Raw genomic sequence first — 21,223 nt, forward strand, 5'->3', positions numbered from 1 at the left:
ACCTTATTCCTTCACTGTTAATTTAGTTTTCCAGGCAGTCAAAACCAAAGTATCCAGCCTAACCAGTTTCAAGGTTCATATACACCTGACTTGTAAACCTGAAGTCATAGCCATGTAAACAAATCTTGAAACTTACGAACTAGCATTACAAAACAGCCTTGAATATGTCACAGTGAGAGTTCAGTCAACCACACTGATCTAAAGCTGTTACTTACAGAAACAATCGAACAATCAATCACTTTTCAAGTAATATCTTGGTACAAATGCATTCCATATTAACCATAAATGACTGACTGAATTTAAAAATCAGACAATTTTTTTCAAGTAAAGTAATTGAATTAAGAATAACAAGTGTTTGGAAATCAATATGGCATGATGGAGAAGTTAACATCACAGAATAAATACATTTTATTAAATGAAAATACAATAATCAAACACAGATTCATGTGGATCATTATAACCTTACCGGTAATTGCACATTCACATGTTAATATTTCAGTGTCACTGTGTTTCTATTATCATTTTCCTTTTCTAACAGGTAAGTAACAGTAAAATAATACACATCACAACTTTAAAACAATCTGAACAAAAAAACAAAAATAATGGACAAAAAGAAATGTTATTTTTGGTAAAATAGCAACAAAAACAGACGAGATGATCATTCATTTTTATGGTAATAAAAATATCTAGTAAATGATATTACATACTATCTACTCAGTACGGTATTGCATATATTTGCAACCACACACGTCAACAATGTGTCTTGTTCAGGTGTTTGTATAGTGATGAAACATACAAATGTCTACTTCAGAAAATATCTTGCACAACACAACAGAGAAATCTGTCTCACTATTAAAGGTGCTTTATATGCTGGATATAACAGTATAGGAACAAGTTTATAGGACCTAGTAAAGTGCTTTCATGCCTTCCTCTTCAAATTGTGCCCAGGCATCATTCAGTTCCATAAATATCAATTTTGCAACATCTTCATATGGTGATGATGCCAGCTACAAGAAAAGAACATATTGTGAGGTAAAATGTCCCGAACAATCACTCAAATACAACTAGAAATGACTTCAGATTTTGGTCCTTGCATCAGTAATACAAGAAGGATTATTTTTGTGATTGAATGAATTGACCTTGACATTTGAGATTTTAACCCTAAAATGTACATTTTTCTTGACCCTTACTTGATGAATGTATCTATTACTTTTAAACGAAGAAGCGAAAAGTTATGGTTCATAATGCCTTTTTTGAAATACAGTCCTAGTGATAATGATGATAACCTTTGACCAGTGAACTGAATGTATTGATCTATGCTAGGGAAAGCCTACCTTGTCTGGGTGGACACACAACACTGCCTTCTTGTAAGCCTTTTTCACCTGGTCAGCAGTCACAAGCTCAGCCATGCCGACACCCTTCCAGCGTTTTTCCTCCTCCCACAGGACCTTGTCAAGTGAACACAACAAAGCCCGGATATTCCGTTCCTTCCCTCGGATCCAGTCCAGGATCTGGAAATACAGTTATCCACAAAACAATTACAAGACTTGAAAATAAAATGTACCTTGCAATAAAACTTCATATAAACAGTCATGTAGCTTGGATACACAACTTAAACACATGTCTTATATACCATATAGAAACATTTTGTCTCATATACTTATACTATAATGTTCACTATGATTGAAGAAACATGATTCTACACATACTACAGTGATATCTTACTCGGAGTTTGTCTGGGTCCATCTCCTCCTCTAACTCCTTTCTCTTCATTTCTGCTAGGGACTGAGGCTCGCCTGCCTTGGCGCTAGTGAACTGGTGTCCTCCAAGTAAATCTCCAAATGTATCAGCTCCTAATTTGGGCTTGGTACCTACACACAATAATCACACTTCAAAACCGGTTTTAGTACTCTAGTCTACGTAATATGGATTCTTGGTGCTGCTTAGGAAAACAAAGGTTTGTCTTTCTACGCTTTAAAGTAGAAGATATTTGTCTAACATGTATATATCATTAATTATGTTTACATGCCCTTGGATAAGCTATTAAAAATGCAGTCTAACTGCACAAATGGAGCCAAATTTGAAGTCTATCCAGAGTCAGTGAAGCGGAAAATATACATAATGGTGTAATAGGCTGGTTGACGACTCCGGGACTTGTCTTAACAGAGAAATGGAGCTAAATACAATCTAACCAGTATAAATGTTATAATATTGTTGAATTATAAGAATTGAAGCTGGAGTTTTTAATTAACTATAATGTATAAATGAGAGAAAATCATTGACATGCTATAGGAGTAGCCATAACACTGTGAAGGCTGTTTATTAAGTCATTCATATTACATATATCTTGGAAATATCGCACTTCAAACCCTATATAACAAATGAAAGACTTGAAAAGACTGACAAATTTCCAAAATAATGTCCCGATTTATGCTTATGATGTTCAAGTCTCTATGCAGCGTAGAAAACTACTTGTTAATTACAGTTAGGTAGTTTTTGCTGTTACTCTTCTGAATTTGTTACCTAAAAATGGTTTCCTGGTTCCTCTCTCCTCCCGGCCACCCATCACACTACTGTACCCCACATTGTAGTTTGGTTTGGCTGGTTGGGTAGGCGCTGCTGCTGGTCGCTGGGGTTTGGGCGATCCTTGGGGAGAACTACGAGGTTGCTGTTGTTGCTGCCATGCCCCCCCACTGTTGAAAGCAGGCTGCTGCGAGGACTGAGGGGCTGTGGTAAGCTTGGCTCCTGTCAGGGTGGGACCCTTGGCCTTACCCCCAAAACTCCCTACCAACAAAATGGCAAAAAATATTAATACCATATTTCACTGGAAGAATTTTCAAAAGAAATGAAGACATTTCAAAGTCAAATTCCATTAAAATATGATTTTATACTGAGAGCAGAACATTGGAACTTTATTTACATTATACATGTACATTGATATATATTAAGTGTAACTTGGATAGTTATTACTAGGCATACATAATTACAGCTATCACTATTTGTGAAAACAGGTAGAATGACTGATGCCATGACAAAAGACAGTACAATGTAACTGAACTTACCAAAATCTGCAAATGGATCTGCCTTCTGTTGTTGACCAAGGTTACCAGTGCTACCAAAGCCTGGGGTAGGTTTTCCCCCTCCCATAGCAGACATTCCTCCCCCTCCCATAGCAGACTGTCCGCCCTTGAATGTGCCACTGTTGTTGCGTGGAATGTTTGTTCCTTGGTACTGTTGCTGGAAATTTGATGCCGAGTTACTCTTTGTCAAATTTGCAGTAGAATTAGAAGCGCCAGCCCCTGGAATGTTGATAATAGGTGTTGACCAGTTACCCATTAAGTTTGGCTCGTCGTCATTTGTGGCGTCTGTCTTACTTTCCATAAAGTCTAAGAACTCGTCCTTTTCTTTATGTTTGGTGGCTGGTTCTGACTGCACTTGACTAAAGGGATCAAATGTGTTACTACTACTAGAGTCTGTGTTTCCCAACAAATCAAACGCACCAAATCCTCCATTCTGATTGGTTGAAGGCTGTGATTTACTTTCCTCTTTTTCACTTTGAGAAGAAGCAAGTTTCTCGAATGGATCAAAAATGTTGTTAGATTGGCTCTGAGATTGACTTGGAGCTGTTGATGACAAATTCTGGAATGGGTCAAAGGTGTCCTTTGTGTCCTTTGCCTGGTTATTACTCTGTGAAGGTTTCGATGAGCCTAGATTCTGGAACAGGTCAAAGGTATCACTACTATCTACTGTGCTTGCATTGCTAAAAGGTTCAAACGATGACCCCTTGGAATCACTGCCCCCAAGAAGATCCAAATTACTAGGTTCATTTATGTTTAATAAGTCTATATCACGCTGTACATGTGCCGGCGAGCTGTTGATATTCAACAGATCTGCATGTACTGTCTTTCCATTTTGTTGTGATCCCTGCTCACTGGGTCCATCTATATTTTTGTCTTGTGACTTTCTATGATACGATAGTGAAGCAAAGTCATCATCGTCCTCACTGTCACCATCCAGCAGATTCTGTTCAGACTCCATGTCAAACAAGTTCTTGGGCTTTGAATCATCCTGAGGACCTTGCTCACCTGTTTCACCCTGCCAGTGCAGTGAAGCAAAAAAGTTTTTGCCAGACAATTCAACAGGTTTTTCCTGGACCTCTGTTGGCTGGTCCTGCTGTTTGGCCTGTCTGTCTGGTGTGTGGGGCATATGAACCGGGCTGTCTGTCTCACTCGAGGAACTCTGACTTGATGATCTAGTGAGGCGCATTTTGGCACGATTTGATACACCTGTTAAAGATCAACAAAACATATTTTGAAAATATACATACATCTACACCGTAATACTAAGAATTCTTATTTTTCAATAGAAGTGTTTTTTGTTTGTATTGCTATAGAACCTCTTCTGACTCAAATCTGTGAGTAGGCAAAATTTGATCATAGATGTACAGTAGAGTTAGATATTTTGTTATTAGTACAAATGAAATTCTCCAAATAGTAACCTTATATCCTGGTTGTACACTTGCGATTTTCCAATTTATCAAATGAAATCACTTTTTTATCTTTGATGGCACTTCAGTATCTTGTCAGCTTTATATGACCTGGGAATTATAAGTGGCATGCCTTTCAAAGTAATGCTAGCACATACTACCGATTAAGATAATATTAAAAATACTTTACCAAAATCTGAGCACGTCTGATGCAATTCCTCCTTTGATGAAAATAAGATTTTTGGACTAAGTTTTGAGGAGTCAAACTTTTCCCACGGATAACTGGGATCTGTACGTGGTCTCTCATTGGTTGCCACGGCGACATCCATCATCACACAGAACATCTCTGGGTATTTGTCTGCAGAGTCCAACTGATCAAGGTCAAATCTACAACAGTCAATGTCAAAGGAATAAAGGATATCTTCTTTTAGTGTTGGGATTCGGTTGAGATTTCCCCGAAATTTCCCCGAACAATTTTGATTATTTTAAAATTGGTTAGCCTACCGTTGCATAATCCAAAATATCACTTTTTTTGAACAATGACATGGCTTTTCCTTTTATTAATACTATTAATGAAATTTCAATTTTGAGGCAAACCCAATCGAGATGAAACGGTTTCCAAAGGGGCCCCCAGAGAGGGGCCGTCAGGCAACTGCAACTTCTTAACGCACTATGAAACCAAGTTATATGATTTCTAAGTCCGTATTCAAACTTATTGAACAGTAATTATTCATCATCAGAAGTTAATTGCACACTTGCCAATATTCAGAATTTGAATTTATTTAGCTTTAAACATAAATTTGTTGCCAATAAAATTAAGCAAGGGATGGGGCAAAAGTTTTTACAATTTATCACAGCCTTCTCCCGTCATATATTTACAATTAAATGTCAACAATGATAATAGGCATAAACAAACAGAAGTAGACATATTTAAATATATATTGAATTTAGTACCGGAATGTGACCGGTACAGGTGGTACGGGGCTAAACACCTTCCCTCAACAATGGGACAAACCTTTCTGTAAAAAGGAATATTCACAAGACGAATATCCCTTTTCAAATGTTTACATAAAGTGCATATATGCAATGACAAACTACATGCGAATAAAAAAGGAAACATTTGTGAATTTATTTATTACATTATACAACTCAATGTCTTTGACCATTTTTTTTCTAGACCATGCATATAAATCTATGTATACTCTCTTTCCCACTTTCACTGTCTCCATACGCTAACATTTAGTAAGTCATATTAACCATCACACACAATAAACTGTATGGCAAAACCACTTCGTATACATGTAGAATATGTGTCAATAAGGAACGTGTTGAGATACTTGATAATTATATTTTTTCAATACTTTACAGAGATTAAAGCATACTTGTAAATGGACCTTTTTATGCTGAGACAACTTTTCTTTAATCAGTTCCTTTTGTCTGAAACAGAAGCCGTAGTTATCGGCAGCACGCACCATTTTTACAACGAAATCAAATATTTCCCCCCCTGTTTTCAATACGTATTCCGATTCTATCTGAAGTCGAACATTTATTCTTTATAGAGAAAAGGTTTTTACATGATCATACATTCTAAGTCAACATCATATGAAAACATGAACTGTTGGAAAATTACGATTTAAAAAAAAAATGTTATGCGATCCTATTTACTAGAAGTAGGTTCTTCTTCCTCAGTTATACATCCTGGTCCATCATTTTGACATTTTTAATCTAGCTGCGATAACGTAGCTTTCTGACGAAGAGCGATTTTTTTTATATATTGCGTCGTCGCGCCAGAGGAGGCTGGGTATTATATTAGTACTAATTTAAATCTTGCATGTCAAAACAAAACAAAAAATCGTTTAATTCAGCAATATAATTAAATCATACCATTCTACTGATCCCGGTAATATTATAAATTATGTAAATCTAATAGCGCACGTATCTCATTTGACCCCGAGCACCGACAGAGGATCAGAGAACAGAATACGCCGTGGCCATCACAACAGTTATCCCTTGTAGGGCCTCATGGCAAAATCAAACTAACCAGTCACTTATCCCTTTCATTTGCATAAACCACTGTATAATTATAAAAAACACAAAGTAAACTCTCACGATACATGCCCATTAACATATTAAACTAAGTTCATCTGTGTTCAAACTCACACAATGATACTATTGAGGTTAATAGTTTTAGATATTTATTCATCACATAAACAGCGCTAGCATTTCTGTCGATTTTATTTCAGCCTAACCGGCTGCTATCCGGAAGAATACATGATCAGTACTAACTGCTAGGGCAGTTATTTTCTGCTTTGAATACTTCCCACTGGCAAAAATGATTCCGTAACGTACCCCCCTTGCGCTATCTTTTGACCATTTGGCAACTTTTCGCCTCGTAGCGGACACGGTACAACACTTTTCTTTCGCTTACTTCCCACGGCCAGTTATTTTGTTTACAAAGAAATGGTGTGCTATGCGCATGCGCTAGTAGAGGGAAATCCCTGAACAAAACGTTGGTCAGACAGGAAGAAATACCGATGATTATCTTAGAGTTAATCATTTTTATGAATCTATTTCAGCCAAATCTGATCGTTATTTTCCATAAGGAGTCTCACTTGATATGTTTATGTAGTACATTTATGTATTTGAAAAAAAGACAAAAAAAAAGTTACTTCAGCGTGATGCCCCTTTAACAGCATGAATGGTAAGAAGTTATAGTTAAAAGTAAAATGACATAGAACTCACGTTCTCTCTTTATGAAAATGAAAGTAGAACTCGCACTTTCGGTTTTGAAAACAATCATCGATGTTGACATCTCATAATCGATTGTCGGGAATCGGTTGCCTTTCTGATTAGATATCAATCATAAAGTGGGGCAAGAGACCTAGTTCCAGTGCACTGCACACCTTCTGTGGGTGATGCAGGTATACTTCAAGTTTGATTAAGATATCTTAAATGGTTTAGAAGTTATGCTGTGGACAAACTTCGGTATTAAAAATAAACAAAGGGACATAACTCTGTATACAGTGGGGCAGGAGACCTAGTTCCAGTTCACTGCACACCTTCTGTGAGTGATTGTGGGTGATGCAGGTATACTTCAAGTTTGATTAAGATATCTTAAATGGTTTAGAAGTTATGCTGTGGACAAACTTCGGTATTAAAAATAAACAAAGGGACATAACACTGTACACAGTGGGGCAAGAGACCTAGTTCCAGTGCACTGCACATCTTCTGTGGGTGATGCAGGTATACTTCAAGTTTGATTAAGATATCTTAAATGGTTTAGAAGTTATGCTGTGGACAAACTTCGGTATTAAAAATAAACAAAGGGCCATAACTCTGTATACATGGTAAGTTTGGTCAACGTAGGTGAAATAACATGGAACTTATGCTCCAGACAAACTACCGTATTTAAATTAACAAAGGGCCATAACTTTGTATATAGTGAAGCACAAGACCTAATTCCAGTTAACTGCACACTTTCTGTGGATGATGCAGGTATGCTTTAAGTTTGATCAAGATATCTTTAATGGTTTTAAATTAACGGGCCGGACAAGAATTTACTGAAAATGTTGCACTTATTTGACCTTTGACCTTAAGGTGAAGGTCACAGCGACCTAGTTCCAGTGCACTGCACACCTTCTGTGGGTGATGCATGCATACCTAAAGTTTCATCAAGATATCTTTAACGGTTTAAAAGTTATGGCCCGGACAAGTTGCGATTAGAAGAACCAGAAGAAGAACCAGTACTAATACAATATGTCTCCCTTCATTCAGGGGGGAGACATAATTATTCTGGTTTTCACTATAATGAACAAACATGTGTATATGAATTTTTGTTATTAGCTTCCACTGTTTGTTATACCTTAAGTGCTTTCTTTACTGAACACACCCAGACTTACTTAATGAGAAAGGTCATACATTGTACCAAGAAGCTTTCGAAATTTATATGAGCAAGAAATTGTATGACAATATCTAAGAGTATTTACAAATTATTTATTATGACCTATATAATAAATAACACTGAAAATCGCGAGGATTGTGAGTCCAGATTACCTTTAGTGTGAACCTGAGTTCTAAAGTTTGAGTTTACTTAATGTTGGAAACTAAAGGTCTTTGGTTCTTGTTATAACTTGATGTTTGTAGTTGTAGTTTTAATAACTATATGTTAACTTCAGGTTAGTAGTTGTAGTTTTGATTACTATTTGAGCTATAAGTAAGTAGTTGTACTTTTACTTACTGTGTAAACTTAAGGTTTGAAGTTCCGGGTTTCACCATTCCTGTGTGTAGCTGTATTTGAAACATTTTCATTGATGTTATCTACAAAAAAAATATCAAATAAACTGATGATTTGTCCCGACAGGTTTATATTCGCTAAACAATGTCAAAGAAGGGGTATTACAACTAGGCTTGTGGTCACAATGTCAAAATTTGGAGTCTTAAAAATACAGATATGTATTTATAACTTTCAACATTTTGACCAATCAAATATCTGAAGAAGTTAACTCCATATGCACTGACCTTGCCCTGAACTTTGCCCCCAAATGTTGACCTTGCATGATAGGCCACAATGGTGACATCACCCACTGCCGAGATATTGAGAGGAATGGTTGCCCTACCATCCTCAATCACAAATCCTCGCATCTTTTCATATTCCTGGGACGTTGTCAGGATCCGATCTTCACCCGCATAGATCTCCACAAATGGTCGACAACCATTTCTGAAAGATTATGTTTTGATAAAGTAAAATATCCATTACAACGTTTATATCTGTCCATAAAGAGCATAATAGACATTTGAAATCATCAAAGTTAACAAAACTAATTCTGAATAATAATGAGGCAACTTTACAAGAAGCTTTAATAGCCAGGCAATAACTGTTTAAGCAAACACATGCATCTAGAAATGATACTGGTAATATTTCACACTCATTTCAAACTCACTGTATTCATGCATAGATTGCTATGGCACTAAATCACAATGTAGGTATTTAACTTGAAAACTGTTCCATAGAAATACAGGTGTGCATATATTTGAGCTTGAAGCAAATTGTAAAGATGGTCAATCACATTATTAAAATTAATTCCAATTCCGACACTTGTGCTACATTCCTTACCTCATTTTACTGAAGAGTGGCACTGGTGACATTGACAAAGACTTGAACATAACAGCTTTGTTGTGTGGGAGAGTGGGTGGATCTCCAACGATCTCCGATATGTACTCAATATACCTACAACAGCAATGATTACAGTCATACCAGAATATGGATGAAATCAATATTATTAAACGACTTTTTGATAAATTCCTGAGTTGGCCTTAAAAAGCAATACAAAATTTCATTTACCTCCTCTGTGCTGGCGAGGCTCCTGGAGCAGATCGTCGTGAGGAAAACATGTGCATGGCCTGTTGACTGGATTCAAACAGCCGTGAAAACACAAGGAACGCACCGACTACTGTGGCTGAGGATGCCTTGCCATCCTATCAACAAAATATGAACAATGATACTTTGCCTTTCCTAGGAAAACATCTAATATTAATACTTTAAATTTGTCTTTTCATGGTCAACAACACATACAACATGGATACTTTTTCCTATTTGTATATGATAGTACTGTCAGAGACGAGAAAAGGCCTGCTGTCATGAAATCATTTAAAATCTTATCCTCGATTCGAAAACTTGATGAAATTGAAAGCTAAGATAATCTATTTACCATATATACTTTCTTATATGGGAATGCTAGATCTGTTTTTTGCCCAAAGAAAAGCTCAGGGAAAAACAAATGTTTAATAAATGACAGTCAGTCAAATTGCCTTTTCATGGTTTCTACGTCATGTGAATTCTGACAATTGGAATACTCCCCCCATTCTGTTTATAACATTTCTACATATTTTCAACCCCAACCCACTCCTCTCCCTGATCTCACTCACAAGACAGTGGAGAACACAGACATTCTTTGGATTCTGTCGCAGCCATAGATGCATATTTTTACATATGGCAAACAAACTGGCTAGAGTGGGAGCCTTCCTGGCGGCCCAGCCACATTCCGATACCTGCAGGAGACAAACGGTAGAAATAGTTTCAATAAATATTAAATTCAAATTAATGAACAAATAAACTGTCAGAGGGAATATAAATATTTTCATGCACATATTATGAAAATGTTGAATACAATATAAGTTATGCTATTCACAAACTAATGAAATATAAAAATCATTTATATTGAAGGGATTTTATTAAAAGCTTTGCACTGCTTGTTTCTTATGCCAATACTTATCCAGTGTTACAGTTTAAGAGGTACTTTTACTTACCCCTTTGAATAAATCAATTTATATTTAACAAATGTGATTAATCAATTTTGTACCATATAGATTTAAAAGATAGAAAAAGTTGTACACTATTAACACATTAACAAACTCACTTCTACAGATCGACTTGCAGTATACAGTGCAGTGCTAGAATTGTTGAATGCTAATTGCTAGCTGTAAGCGCCGAAATGGCAGCTCCGGCTGTATGCTCCCCAGGGAGTTGAGAAAGATATTGGCTGGTTGCAAAGGCCTTATAACCACGAATAATAGTTTGTGAACTGCTTTGAGACGACCTACAAACTAGCTTGTGATAAAGCGGTATATAAGAACCTTAAATTATTATTACATCTATTAATAATTATTATACAAAATCTCACCCTATTTTCAAACTTTGCCACTTTATATGTTCGTTGAGATAAGTTGTAGACAGCATAACCGTTTCTGTATTTGTATTCTAGGTAACTCCTCATATCGTCTATATGATTTTTAAATGCTGACTCGACTCCCTCTGCTGGAAACGACATTACTGAAAGGACATTTCAGAAATCAGTTAACGTTCTTTTCTCAATGAAAAAACATCGATTTTTGCTCACTTACTGCAAGAAAAACTACATTGTTTTTAAAATTCATTTTACCTGGTAATACAATATTCTCACAAACACCTAAAACAATGATATACTGTATATTACCGATGATTAGCCCATGCCTGGTAATGACAGGTACTGCAAAGTTCCCTAATCTAGCTATCTGTTCAGGTGTCAATTTGCAAAAACAAATACAATGTACACTGATTGTCATTGAAATAATTGAGATTCCAAGTGACTGCTGTCCATGAAAATAACACGATTTAAACACTATTTATGACTGCTGAACAACAAATTGAACATCATTGTCCTAATGTCTACAGCTTACCAAAAATACACATATTCCAACCCAAAGACTCATCATGTATGGTGATTCATAATTAAGATACAACACTATTCATTCTTTGACTGATTTCCAGTTTTGAATTTTATACCTCTATGAAAATGTCTTTCAATGAAAACATCTTTCATTTGTGCTTCACTGAAAAAGTATCTTTCTGCGCAGTTAAGACCATGACATATCTACTACCTAGATGTTTGCTGGAACTCTTTTTTATATAAAAAGAAATGATACCTTTGAATAATTTTAAAACATGTAAGAGATCTGTCTGATATACGTCATGCTTCCTTACCTAAGACTCTTGTTGTTATAGCACTGATATCTAGATCAGATTTGTTCATCGTTCTGAAAAATACATAAAGTTGATTCAAAATTAATATTTAAATAATCATCAACCTTTATTGCCAATCTTTGATGTGGCAGAAATCACATGGCAAAATCTAATATATCTTCACAAACACGTACCAACAGTGACTGCTTTCAGACACAGTAAGTATAAAATGGTAGATATCTAAATGTAAGAAATTTCATTTGAGCAAAGGCAAGCTTAAGGTGCATGGAATTTAGCTGGTCTAATACTAGCAAATCCATTTTGGACTTTATCTGAGTTAAAATAATACATAATTATTTCTATTGCAATTGAATACACAACTCAAATTCTGATAAATACTGAACAAATTGGAACTCTTTTCCATTGGAGATACAAAACAAAGCATTGGAACTCTGGCTCCCAATCTACTTACGCTGATACTGTTTCCATGACTTTAGAGGAAGCATCTTTAATGTTCTTCATCAGATTGCCTGCTCCACCTCGAATGGAGCTGAACAGCATATTGGCAGTAGATTGTTGACCAGAGCTGCTGGATTCTGAACCACCGCTGGGTGGCTGAGGTACACTGCTTTCACGCTGCATATGTACTTCGTTATCTTCTGACAAGTATAAAACCCACCTCATCTTTAAATTTTCTTAATTTTGAAATTGATGCTAAAGAAGAATGCTTTGTAGTGAGTACAATATCAAACAGCTATGTTGTCTACCTTCCTATATCATTATTTTCTTTCATTTAGATAAATACATAATAACATTACTGACGCTTCATTCATGGTTTTTTGTTCACAGTTCTTCTTTAAGCTGAACATTTGTCTGAGACATTTTACAGCAAAAAATAAAGAGGGAGCACCCAAATTTAAAAGGGGGGTCCTTACATCAAAAGCAGTATACTGTCATAGGTAACCCTATCAAAATCAAGTTATAGATCCATTGATTAAAATGATTAGACCATTTCCAGTTTGGCAGGGCATATTTATTCTTGTGTATATTTTCTTCAAACAAGATTTTATTTTGATAACAGAAACCCTCAAACCTACCCATGACATTAAGATCCATATCGCTGGCAAGCTTGAGCTTTTCCTTGAGGTTGACATTTCTTGCTGCAGCAATCTGCTGTAATTGGTCCACCACTGCATTGATATCCGGCCGGTGGTCTGGGTCGACCTTCAGCAAAGACCCTGAACACAACAATGAACAACTTGTTCTTTACCCAATAAATGTCTGCCTTATCAATTCTGTTCTTTACCCAATAAATGTCTGCCTTATCAATTCTGTTCTTTACCCAATAAATGTCTGCCTTATCAATTCTGTTCTTTACCCAATAAATGTCTGCCTTATCAATTCTGTTCTTTACCCAATAAATGTCTGCCTTATCAATTCTGTTCTTTACCCAATAAATGTCTGCCTTATCAATTCTGTTCTTTACCCAATAAATGTCTGCCTTATCAATTCTGTTCTTTACCCAATAAATGTCTGCCTTATCAATTCTGTTCTTTACCCAATAAATGTCTGCCGTATCAATTCTGTTCTTTACCCAATAAATGTCTGCCTTATCAATTCTGTTCTTTTAATAAAGAAAGTTGACCAAGCAATGCTGAAAATCCATAAAATCATACAAGTGAGTTATAAAAGTGAGTATTGTTTTTAAGAATAAATTCTAAATCCTTCTGATCATTTTATTATCTAAAAATAGATCATTTTATCATCTAAATATAAATTATACATTATTTCAGCCTGTAAGCTTTGTTTACCTTTTATTTTTCTGAAATTTGCAACAATATTAATATGTAACCGATATATTTTGACTCATCAATTAAATATGTACATTTTGTCCATCTTTGGGACAAACACATTGGTACTGATACACCCTGGCCAATTATTTCTGCTATTCTCGTCATTCAGAGCAGTGCTTACTGACAGTTGTGGTATTTTTGAATTAAAGTAAGGGCAGGTTACAAAGGCTATATTTCATCATCAACTTTAGAGTGTTCCATTTGAAATGGAGAACCTGTTATGAATATAATACAGCCGTATAAGAGGACATGCCCACTGAAATATGGTGATTCGTGTGGTGCACCTGATCTAATAACTGATCAGCAATCAATGGTATCATGGTATTCTCTTGACATTCATATCTTGGCCTTTGTATAAATGAGAAAGTTGTGCTTATTGTCCAACCCCTGTATCAATACTTGTTCATAGGGTTATGGCACTCTACTTATGTGTATACCATACTTACTGAGGAGGTCGTGGAAGACAGTGTAGGTGGTGTCAGACTCAGGAATTGTGTAGTTTGCATTGATGATCCTGAGCTTGGCTGAGTCCTCAAATGGATGAACATTGTAACACAATATATACAGCACACATCCTAGTGCCCAGATGTCCCCAGGCTCTCCGATACGGAAGTTCTGGTACAAGTCCAGCATCTCGGGGGCTCGGTACATGGGAGTGGTGTTCTTAGTTATCTTAAATTATAACATAAATAGGTACGAAATGACAAAGTCTACATCTCGGGGGCTCGGTACAAGGGAGTGGTGTTCTTAGTTATCTTAAATTATAACATAAATAGGTACGAAATGACAAAGTCTACATCTCGGGGGCTCGGTACAAGGGAGTGGTGTTCTTAGTTATCTAAAATTATAACATAAATAGGTACGAAATGACAAAGTCTACATCTCAGGGGCTCGGTACATGGGAGTGGTGTTCTTAGTTATCTAAAATTATAACATAAATAGGTACGAAATGACAAAGTCTACATCTCAGGGGCTCGGTACATGGGAGTGGTGTTCTTAGTTATCTAAAATTATAACATAAATAGGTACGAAATGACAAAGTCTACATCTCAGGGGCTCGGTACATGGGAGTGGTGTTCTTAGTTATCTAAAATTATAACATAAATAGGTACGAAATGACAAAGTCTACATCTCAGGGGCTCGGTACATGGGAGTGGTGTTCTTAGTTATCTAAAATTATAACATAAATAGGTACGAAATGACAAAGTCTACATCTCAGGGGCTCGGTACATGGGAGTGGTGTTCTTAGTTATCTAAAATTATAACATAAATAGGTACGAAATGACAAAGTCTACATCTCAGGGGCTCGGTACATGGGAGTGGTGTTCTTAGTTATCTAAAATTATAACATAAATAGGTACGAAATGACAAAGTCTACATCTCAGGGGCTCGGTACATGGGAGTGGTGTTCTTAGTTATCTAAAATTATAACATAAATAGGTACGAAATGACAAAGTCTACATCTCAGGGGCTCGGTACATGGGAGTGGTGTTCTTAGTTATCTAAAATTATAACATAAATAGGTACGAAATGACAAAGTCTACATCTCAGGGGCTCGGTACATGGGAGTGGTGTTCTTAGTTATCTAAAATTATAACATAAATAGGTACGAAATGACAAAGTCTACATCTCAGGGGCTCGGTACATGGGAGTGGTGTTCTTAGTTATCTAAAATTATAACATAAATAGGTACGAAATGACAAAGTCTACATCTCAGGGGCTCGGTACATGGGAGTGGTGTTCTTAGTTATCTAAAATTATAACATAAATAGGTACGAAATGACAAAGTCTACATCTCAGGGGCTCGGTACATGGGAGTGGTGTTCTTAGTTATCTAAAATTATAACATAAATAGGTACGAAATGACAAAGTCTACATCTCAGGGGCTCGGTACATGGGAGTGGTGTTCTTAGCTATCTAAAATTACAACATAAATAGGTAAGAAATGACAAAGACTACATCTCAGGGGCTTGGTGCATGGGAGTGGTGTTCTTAGCTATCTAAAATTACAACATAAATAGGTACGAAATGACAAAGTCTACATCTCAGGGGCTTGGTGCATGGGAGTGGTGTTCTTAGCTATCTAAAATTATAACATAAATAGGTAAGAAATGACAAAGTCTACATCTCAGGGGCTTGGTGCATGGGAGTGGTGTTCTTAGCTATCTAAAATTACAACATAAATAGGTACGAAATGACAAAGTCTACATCTCAGGGGCTTGGTGCATGGGAGTGGTGTTCTTAGCTATCTAAAATTACAACATAAATAGGTAAGAAATGACAAAGTCTACATCTCAGGGGCTTGGTGCATGGGAGTGGTGTTCTTAGCTATCTAAAATTATAACATAAATAGGTACGAAATGACAAAGTCTACATCTCAGGGGCTTGGTACATGGGAGTGGTGTTCTTAGTTATCTAAAATTATAACATAAATAGGTAAGAAATGACAAAGTCTACATCTGGGGGGCTTGGTGCATCAGAATAGTGAAAATCTTAAAAACCTTTGGTCATATTAAACTTTATTTGAGTGGAATTCACTGCGAAGGTCAAACTTAAACTTTGGAAATCTTTTCATTTATCACCTTAAAGCCATATCCGTGCCAAAAAAATATACCCGTTTATCTTTAATAAATCAATTTGAAAATGAATCTGCTTGGGACCCATTTTTTTAAGATTCTAGCCCTTTTACTGCTTTACTCAAGATGTTTAAACTACATTACATACAATTCAACTGCAATGGAATCATCACAACTCAGCTTTTTCATAGTACATGTACTCCTTTATGAAACATTGAAAGGTGATTATTAAGTGCAACCAAGCTCATCTGAATATCCCTAATGTAATTTGTTAAAAAGAATACAGTCATACCAGAAAAACATACTATTTTTTCTCAATGACAAACAGGACACCTCATCATATATTAACTACTGTTTTATCCTTCATGTCAGAGTTCACATAGTACTTACCTCATCCTCCACCAGACTTCGCTTTATGGCAGACCAGGAGTTGTCAGGGTTATGTGTTACCGTGGTAGCACTTCCAAAGTCACACAACTTTACACTGCATTGACTGCTTAACAGTAGGTTTTCAACCTGTTCAAGTCACAGGAAAATAGAATGTGTCATTCTCTCTTCACAAGGACATAACAGGTAACATATGATCATCTTCAGTCTCATGATAGCTAGATATTGTATACTGAGTAGTTTTTGTGATAGTTTTTTTTTAATACTTTTTGTGTTTCAAGATGAATCTATGAATGTATGGTAAAGTGGCCATGAACTGGTTTATAAAGTACCAATGACTTAATGAATGCCCAGATTGCAGGAATCATGAATTCAACATTTCAAGAAATACTTGTTTCTTTTAACAAAATTGATATGCTTAAAATCACTGTTGTACATCATTATGACACTGGTAAGTTATTATTCTATTCCAATAAACAGATTCAACAAAGTATTTTATCAAAAGAAATTTCTGGTCACATGTTGGCTTTTAATGACAGATATTTATAGCAGGAGTACAGCCTGTACTTACCTTGAGGTCCCGGTGTATGATGGGTGGGGACTGACGGTGCATGTGCTGGGTGGCACGACATGTCTGATAGAAGGCCTGCAACACTTCGTCACACCCGAGGGGGGTCGACCGCTGATTCAGAACGTCCACCAGCTGGCCCCCTATGAACATCAACTAACTTCTAATACCAGTCAAACCATAACTTTACTACGTTTCACGAAAAAGGAACCAATTGAACAATCGACTTGTGATTAAATCAATTTGTTTGGCTTTCACAGTAAAAAATACTTACAAGTTGATGTGCATCTAGATAAAGATTAAACTAGAAATATGTCAGAAAGTCACCCCATCATTCTGTATGGTCATTTTCCAATAAATCATTGACCAGGTGAAAAGTTGGGCCTACTTTACTTGAGTTTATTTATCCGATTCTATCGTACAGTATAAAGTTAATATGACTTAAACTTGAAACTTTTCGTAATTGTTTAATTGGAAATGCAATCAGCGGTTATTCAACGAAATTTAGCAGTCTATTGCTGCGAGCATATTTCAAAACATTTTCCGAAAAACCAAGAAAAATTTACGAGAAATAGTTGCGACCAAGGACTGGTTTTGGATTGTTCTTGAGTATCGTGTACACCCCTTTCTTGACACTTCATTTTTCCTTAAAAAAGGTGTGCACTATACGCAAGTATTAACAGTAGTCGTTGGTCAGACATAAAATATCTAAATCAATCAATAGCAATTTATAATACGACAGTTTACCCCTTCGGGAACCTTAGAGGTGCCTCATTCATACTCGGAACATCTTTAGGTTATATGTAATTCCCGTGTGAAATTTGGAACGCCTTTAGGTTTTATGCTATTCCTGTTCAAAAAGGAAATCTTTATCCGAGTTATCCAAGAGCTTGTAATTAGTGCCTGGTATATTCTGACAGAAGCACACACTTAACAGCCCTAGACAACAGAGGTTAAAATCTGGGACTGAAACCGAAACTAAGTCCCCACTGGGGTTCCCCCAGGGGTGACTAAAAATATAATTTCGTCACTATCCAGATCTGTTGAATGGTTTGTAAGTATGGTGTAACTAATAGATGTAGTAGTAGTGTCTTTTTTGCATAACTTTTTTTTTATTAAAACCAAATACTGGTATGTGCCAAGAAAAACTTATTTCATAAACACTGATTCTCAAGATTAAGCCATCAAAAATCACAACATACAAGTGAGGATTTGAACTCACTAAAGCAAACCTAAGAGATCTATCCATCCATTTTTAAAATTTTCAACATTTTAATATTCCTTTAATCATATATGATAATGTTACCCCTAAGTATCATTTTTCACCTTCAACCTTTGACCCCTATAACCTGTAATCTTACCACTACAGAGTTCCGTCAGGAGAAGGTATTCAGCCTGTCCATGACCAGAGCTTCCTTTGTCAATAGAAGCTGCAGCAATAAACTGGATGATGTTAGGGTGTCCGGATAATTTTTTCTGTGATGTCGTTAAGGATAACAAAGAAATGCACAAATGAAATGAAAAACTAAAAATTTCTATGAAATATTAACTTAAACATGAAGGCAGCATAATCTGTGTGTCGCTATACAAGATATGTTACATTCTTACATTATACATGTAGACATCAACAGGAGATGAAACATGTTTGAGCAATTCCTTGACAGATACAAGACTTCTGTAATGCTAATACATAAATGGGAGTAAAGTTCACAGAAAAATATGATACTGAAAATGACATTTCCTGACAAAGAGAGTTCTAGATGTAACCAATATAAAGGATACAAGGAATCGGACCTCCTGCATCACTGCTTTGTTCTTCTCCTCATCATTGGCCAGTAGTCTCTGTAAAGGAACCAATCAGGACTCACGACTCATTTTCAGAATGTATCATACAAAAAATACTGTGGTCATTGATTGCTTAACATAATGATCAGATTACTTGGCATGGTTTTATTTTTTTTGTAAGAATATTGATGACTTTCAAAAGAATATCTGCAACTGCATTTTATTTTATGTTTATTTCACATACGAACATAAAATTTTAATTTGATATAGACAATCAGTATTATACTCTTAATACCCAGGACTGCCCTGAGATAATTAATATCTATACAACTCTTTTCAAAATACTACTGCTAATAATAATAATATACAGCATTTGATATACCGCCCTATCTAGCTAACCTAAGCCACTCTAAAGCGCTTTACAGTACATAGATATACAATTTTACAACCAATACAATTAGCATATAAAGAAATCAATACAATTTGAGGAATTCGCAGGAGATGCCTTATCAGGCGCTAACTACTAGTCCTATGCCACCTGGCTAATATCTCCCCATGTGTGTATGCCTGCGTGTGTGCTAGAGATGTATTGTGTTCTGTTTGTAGTGGAACTATGCTTCCAATGGTATCATTTATAGTGCCACCTTACTTGAATACAACAGCACAGATACAGCAACATCCACCCCAGACTATTTTTTACTCCACCTGGGTTATTGGAGTTGTGTGGGCAGGAGAAAAACACTTTCTCTGAATATTCCATGTGTACGACGACTTCGGGGATCGAACCCCGGCCGCCTGCGTGGAAGGCTGCAGTGTTAACCACTCGACCAATCTGACCAATACTACTCAATAGTCTGAAACTAGATTGATGCTCTCTCAGCCACAGGGGTCACACCTACACCTACATATATACCGACACATCAAGGTTTAAACACTGTCAAACACTTTAGACCTCACAGTCGACCTGGATTGGGTTGGTGGTGTACAATGGTTTACTGACATTGTAGACCGTACAATAGACCTGGTTCTGTGGTGTAGGGTAGCATAGCTAAATACTTTAGACAGCACTGTCGACCTGGATTGGGTTGGTGGTGTACAATGGTTTACTGACATTGTAGACGTCCCCTTACAATAGACACGGCTAACGCTACTCAGTGGTTGAATGCTCCAGACCTTCACGGCTAACCTTAATCAGTTGTTTAATGCTCCAGACCTTCACAGCTGACCCTACTCAGTGGTTCAATGCTTAAGACCTTCACGGCTGACCTTACTCAGTGGCTTAATGCTTTAGACCTTCACAGCTGACCTTACTCAGTGGTTTAATGCTTAAGACCTTCACGGCTGACCTTACCCAGTGGTTTAATGCTTTAGACCTTCACGGCTGACCCTACTCAGTGGTTTAATGCTCCAGACCTTCACAGCTGACCCTACTCAGTAGTTTAAGGCTTTAGACCTTCACGGCTGACCTTACTCGGTGGTTTAATGCTTTAGACCACAGCTGACCTTACTTGGTGGTTTAATGCTTTAGACCTTCACAGCTGACCCTACTCAGTGGTTTAATGCTTAAGACCTTCACAGCTGACCTTACTCGGTGGTTTAAGGCTTTAGACCTTCACGGCTGACCTTACTCAGTGGTTTAATGCTTTAGACCTTCACAGCTGACCTTACGTGGTGGTTTAAGGCTTTAGACCATCACAGCTGACCTTACTCGGTGGTTTAATGCTTTAGACCTTCACAGCTGACCTTACTTGGTGGTTTAATGCTTTAGACCTTCACGACTGACCCTACTCAGTGGTTGAATGCTTTAGACCTTCACAGCTGACCTTACTCGGTGGTTTAATGCTTTAGACCTTCACAGCTGACCCTACTCAGTTGTTTAATGCTTTAGACCTTCACAGCTGACCTTACTCAGTTGTTTAATGCTTTAGACCTTCACAGCTGACCTAACTTGGTGGTTTAATGCTTTAGACCTTCACGGCTGACCTTACTCAGTGGTTTAATGCTTTAGACCTTCACGGCTGACCCTACTCAGTGGTTTAATGCTTTAGACCTTCACAGCTGACCTTACTC

The 21,223-nt window shown here is 36.7% G+C and overlaps 1 protein-coding gene across 1 annotated transcript in view; it reads right to left on the reverse strand.

Annotated features, from left to right (window-relative positions):
- Positions 1–397: 397 nt before the first annotated feature.
- The window catches only part of LOC110465635 (cyclin-G-associated kinase-like), a 28,883-nt gene continuing 8,057 nt past the window's right edge, over positions 398–21,223 (reverse strand). Inside the window, exons 3-22 of the mRNA XM_021521589.1 lie at positions 19,151–19,210; positions 18,730–18,844; positions 17,372–17,511; positions 16,804–16,929; positions 14,284–14,509; positions 13,082–13,222; positions 12,457–12,643; positions 12,006–12,058; positions 11,167–11,315; positions 10,412–10,534; positions 9,828–9,961; positions 9,600–9,713; positions 9,005–9,203; positions 8,724–8,803; positions 4,677–4,873; positions 3,063–4,286; positions 2,524–2,784; positions 1,726–1,871; positions 1,335–1,511; positions 398–1,007 (exon numbers count right to left, since the gene is read on the reverse strand). Of these exons, the coding sequence (XP_021377264.1) occupies positions 906–1,007; positions 1,335–1,511; positions 1,726–1,871; positions 2,524–2,784; positions 3,063–4,286; positions 4,677–4,873; positions 8,724–8,803; positions 9,005–9,203; positions 9,600–9,713; positions 9,828–9,961; positions 10,412–10,534; positions 11,167–11,315; positions 12,006–12,058; positions 12,457–12,643; positions 13,082–13,222; positions 14,284–14,509; positions 16,804–16,929; positions 17,372–17,511; positions 18,730–18,844; positions 19,151–19,210 (3,954 nt within the window). The 3' untranslated portion in view covers positions 398–905. The remainder of the gene's footprint in view (positions 1,008–1,334; positions 1,512–1,725; positions 1,872–2,523; positions 2,785–3,062; positions 4,287–4,676; positions 4,874–8,723; positions 8,804–9,004; positions 9,204–9,599; positions 9,714–9,827; positions 9,962–10,411; positions 10,535–11,166; positions 11,316–12,005; positions 12,059–12,456; positions 12,644–13,081; positions 13,223–14,283; positions 14,510–16,803; positions 16,930–17,371; positions 17,512–18,729; positions 18,845–19,150; positions 19,211–21,223) is intronic.

This window comes from Mizuhopecten yessoensis, unplaced genomic scaffold (genome assembly GCF_002113885.1).
Source record: "Mizuhopecten yessoensis strain PY_sf001 unplaced genomic scaffold, ASM211388v2 scaffold11095, whole genome shotgun sequence".
Classification (NCBI taxonomy): domain Eukaryota; kingdom Metazoa; phylum Mollusca; class Bivalvia; order Pectinida; family Pectinidae; genus Mizuhopecten; species Mizuhopecten yessoensis.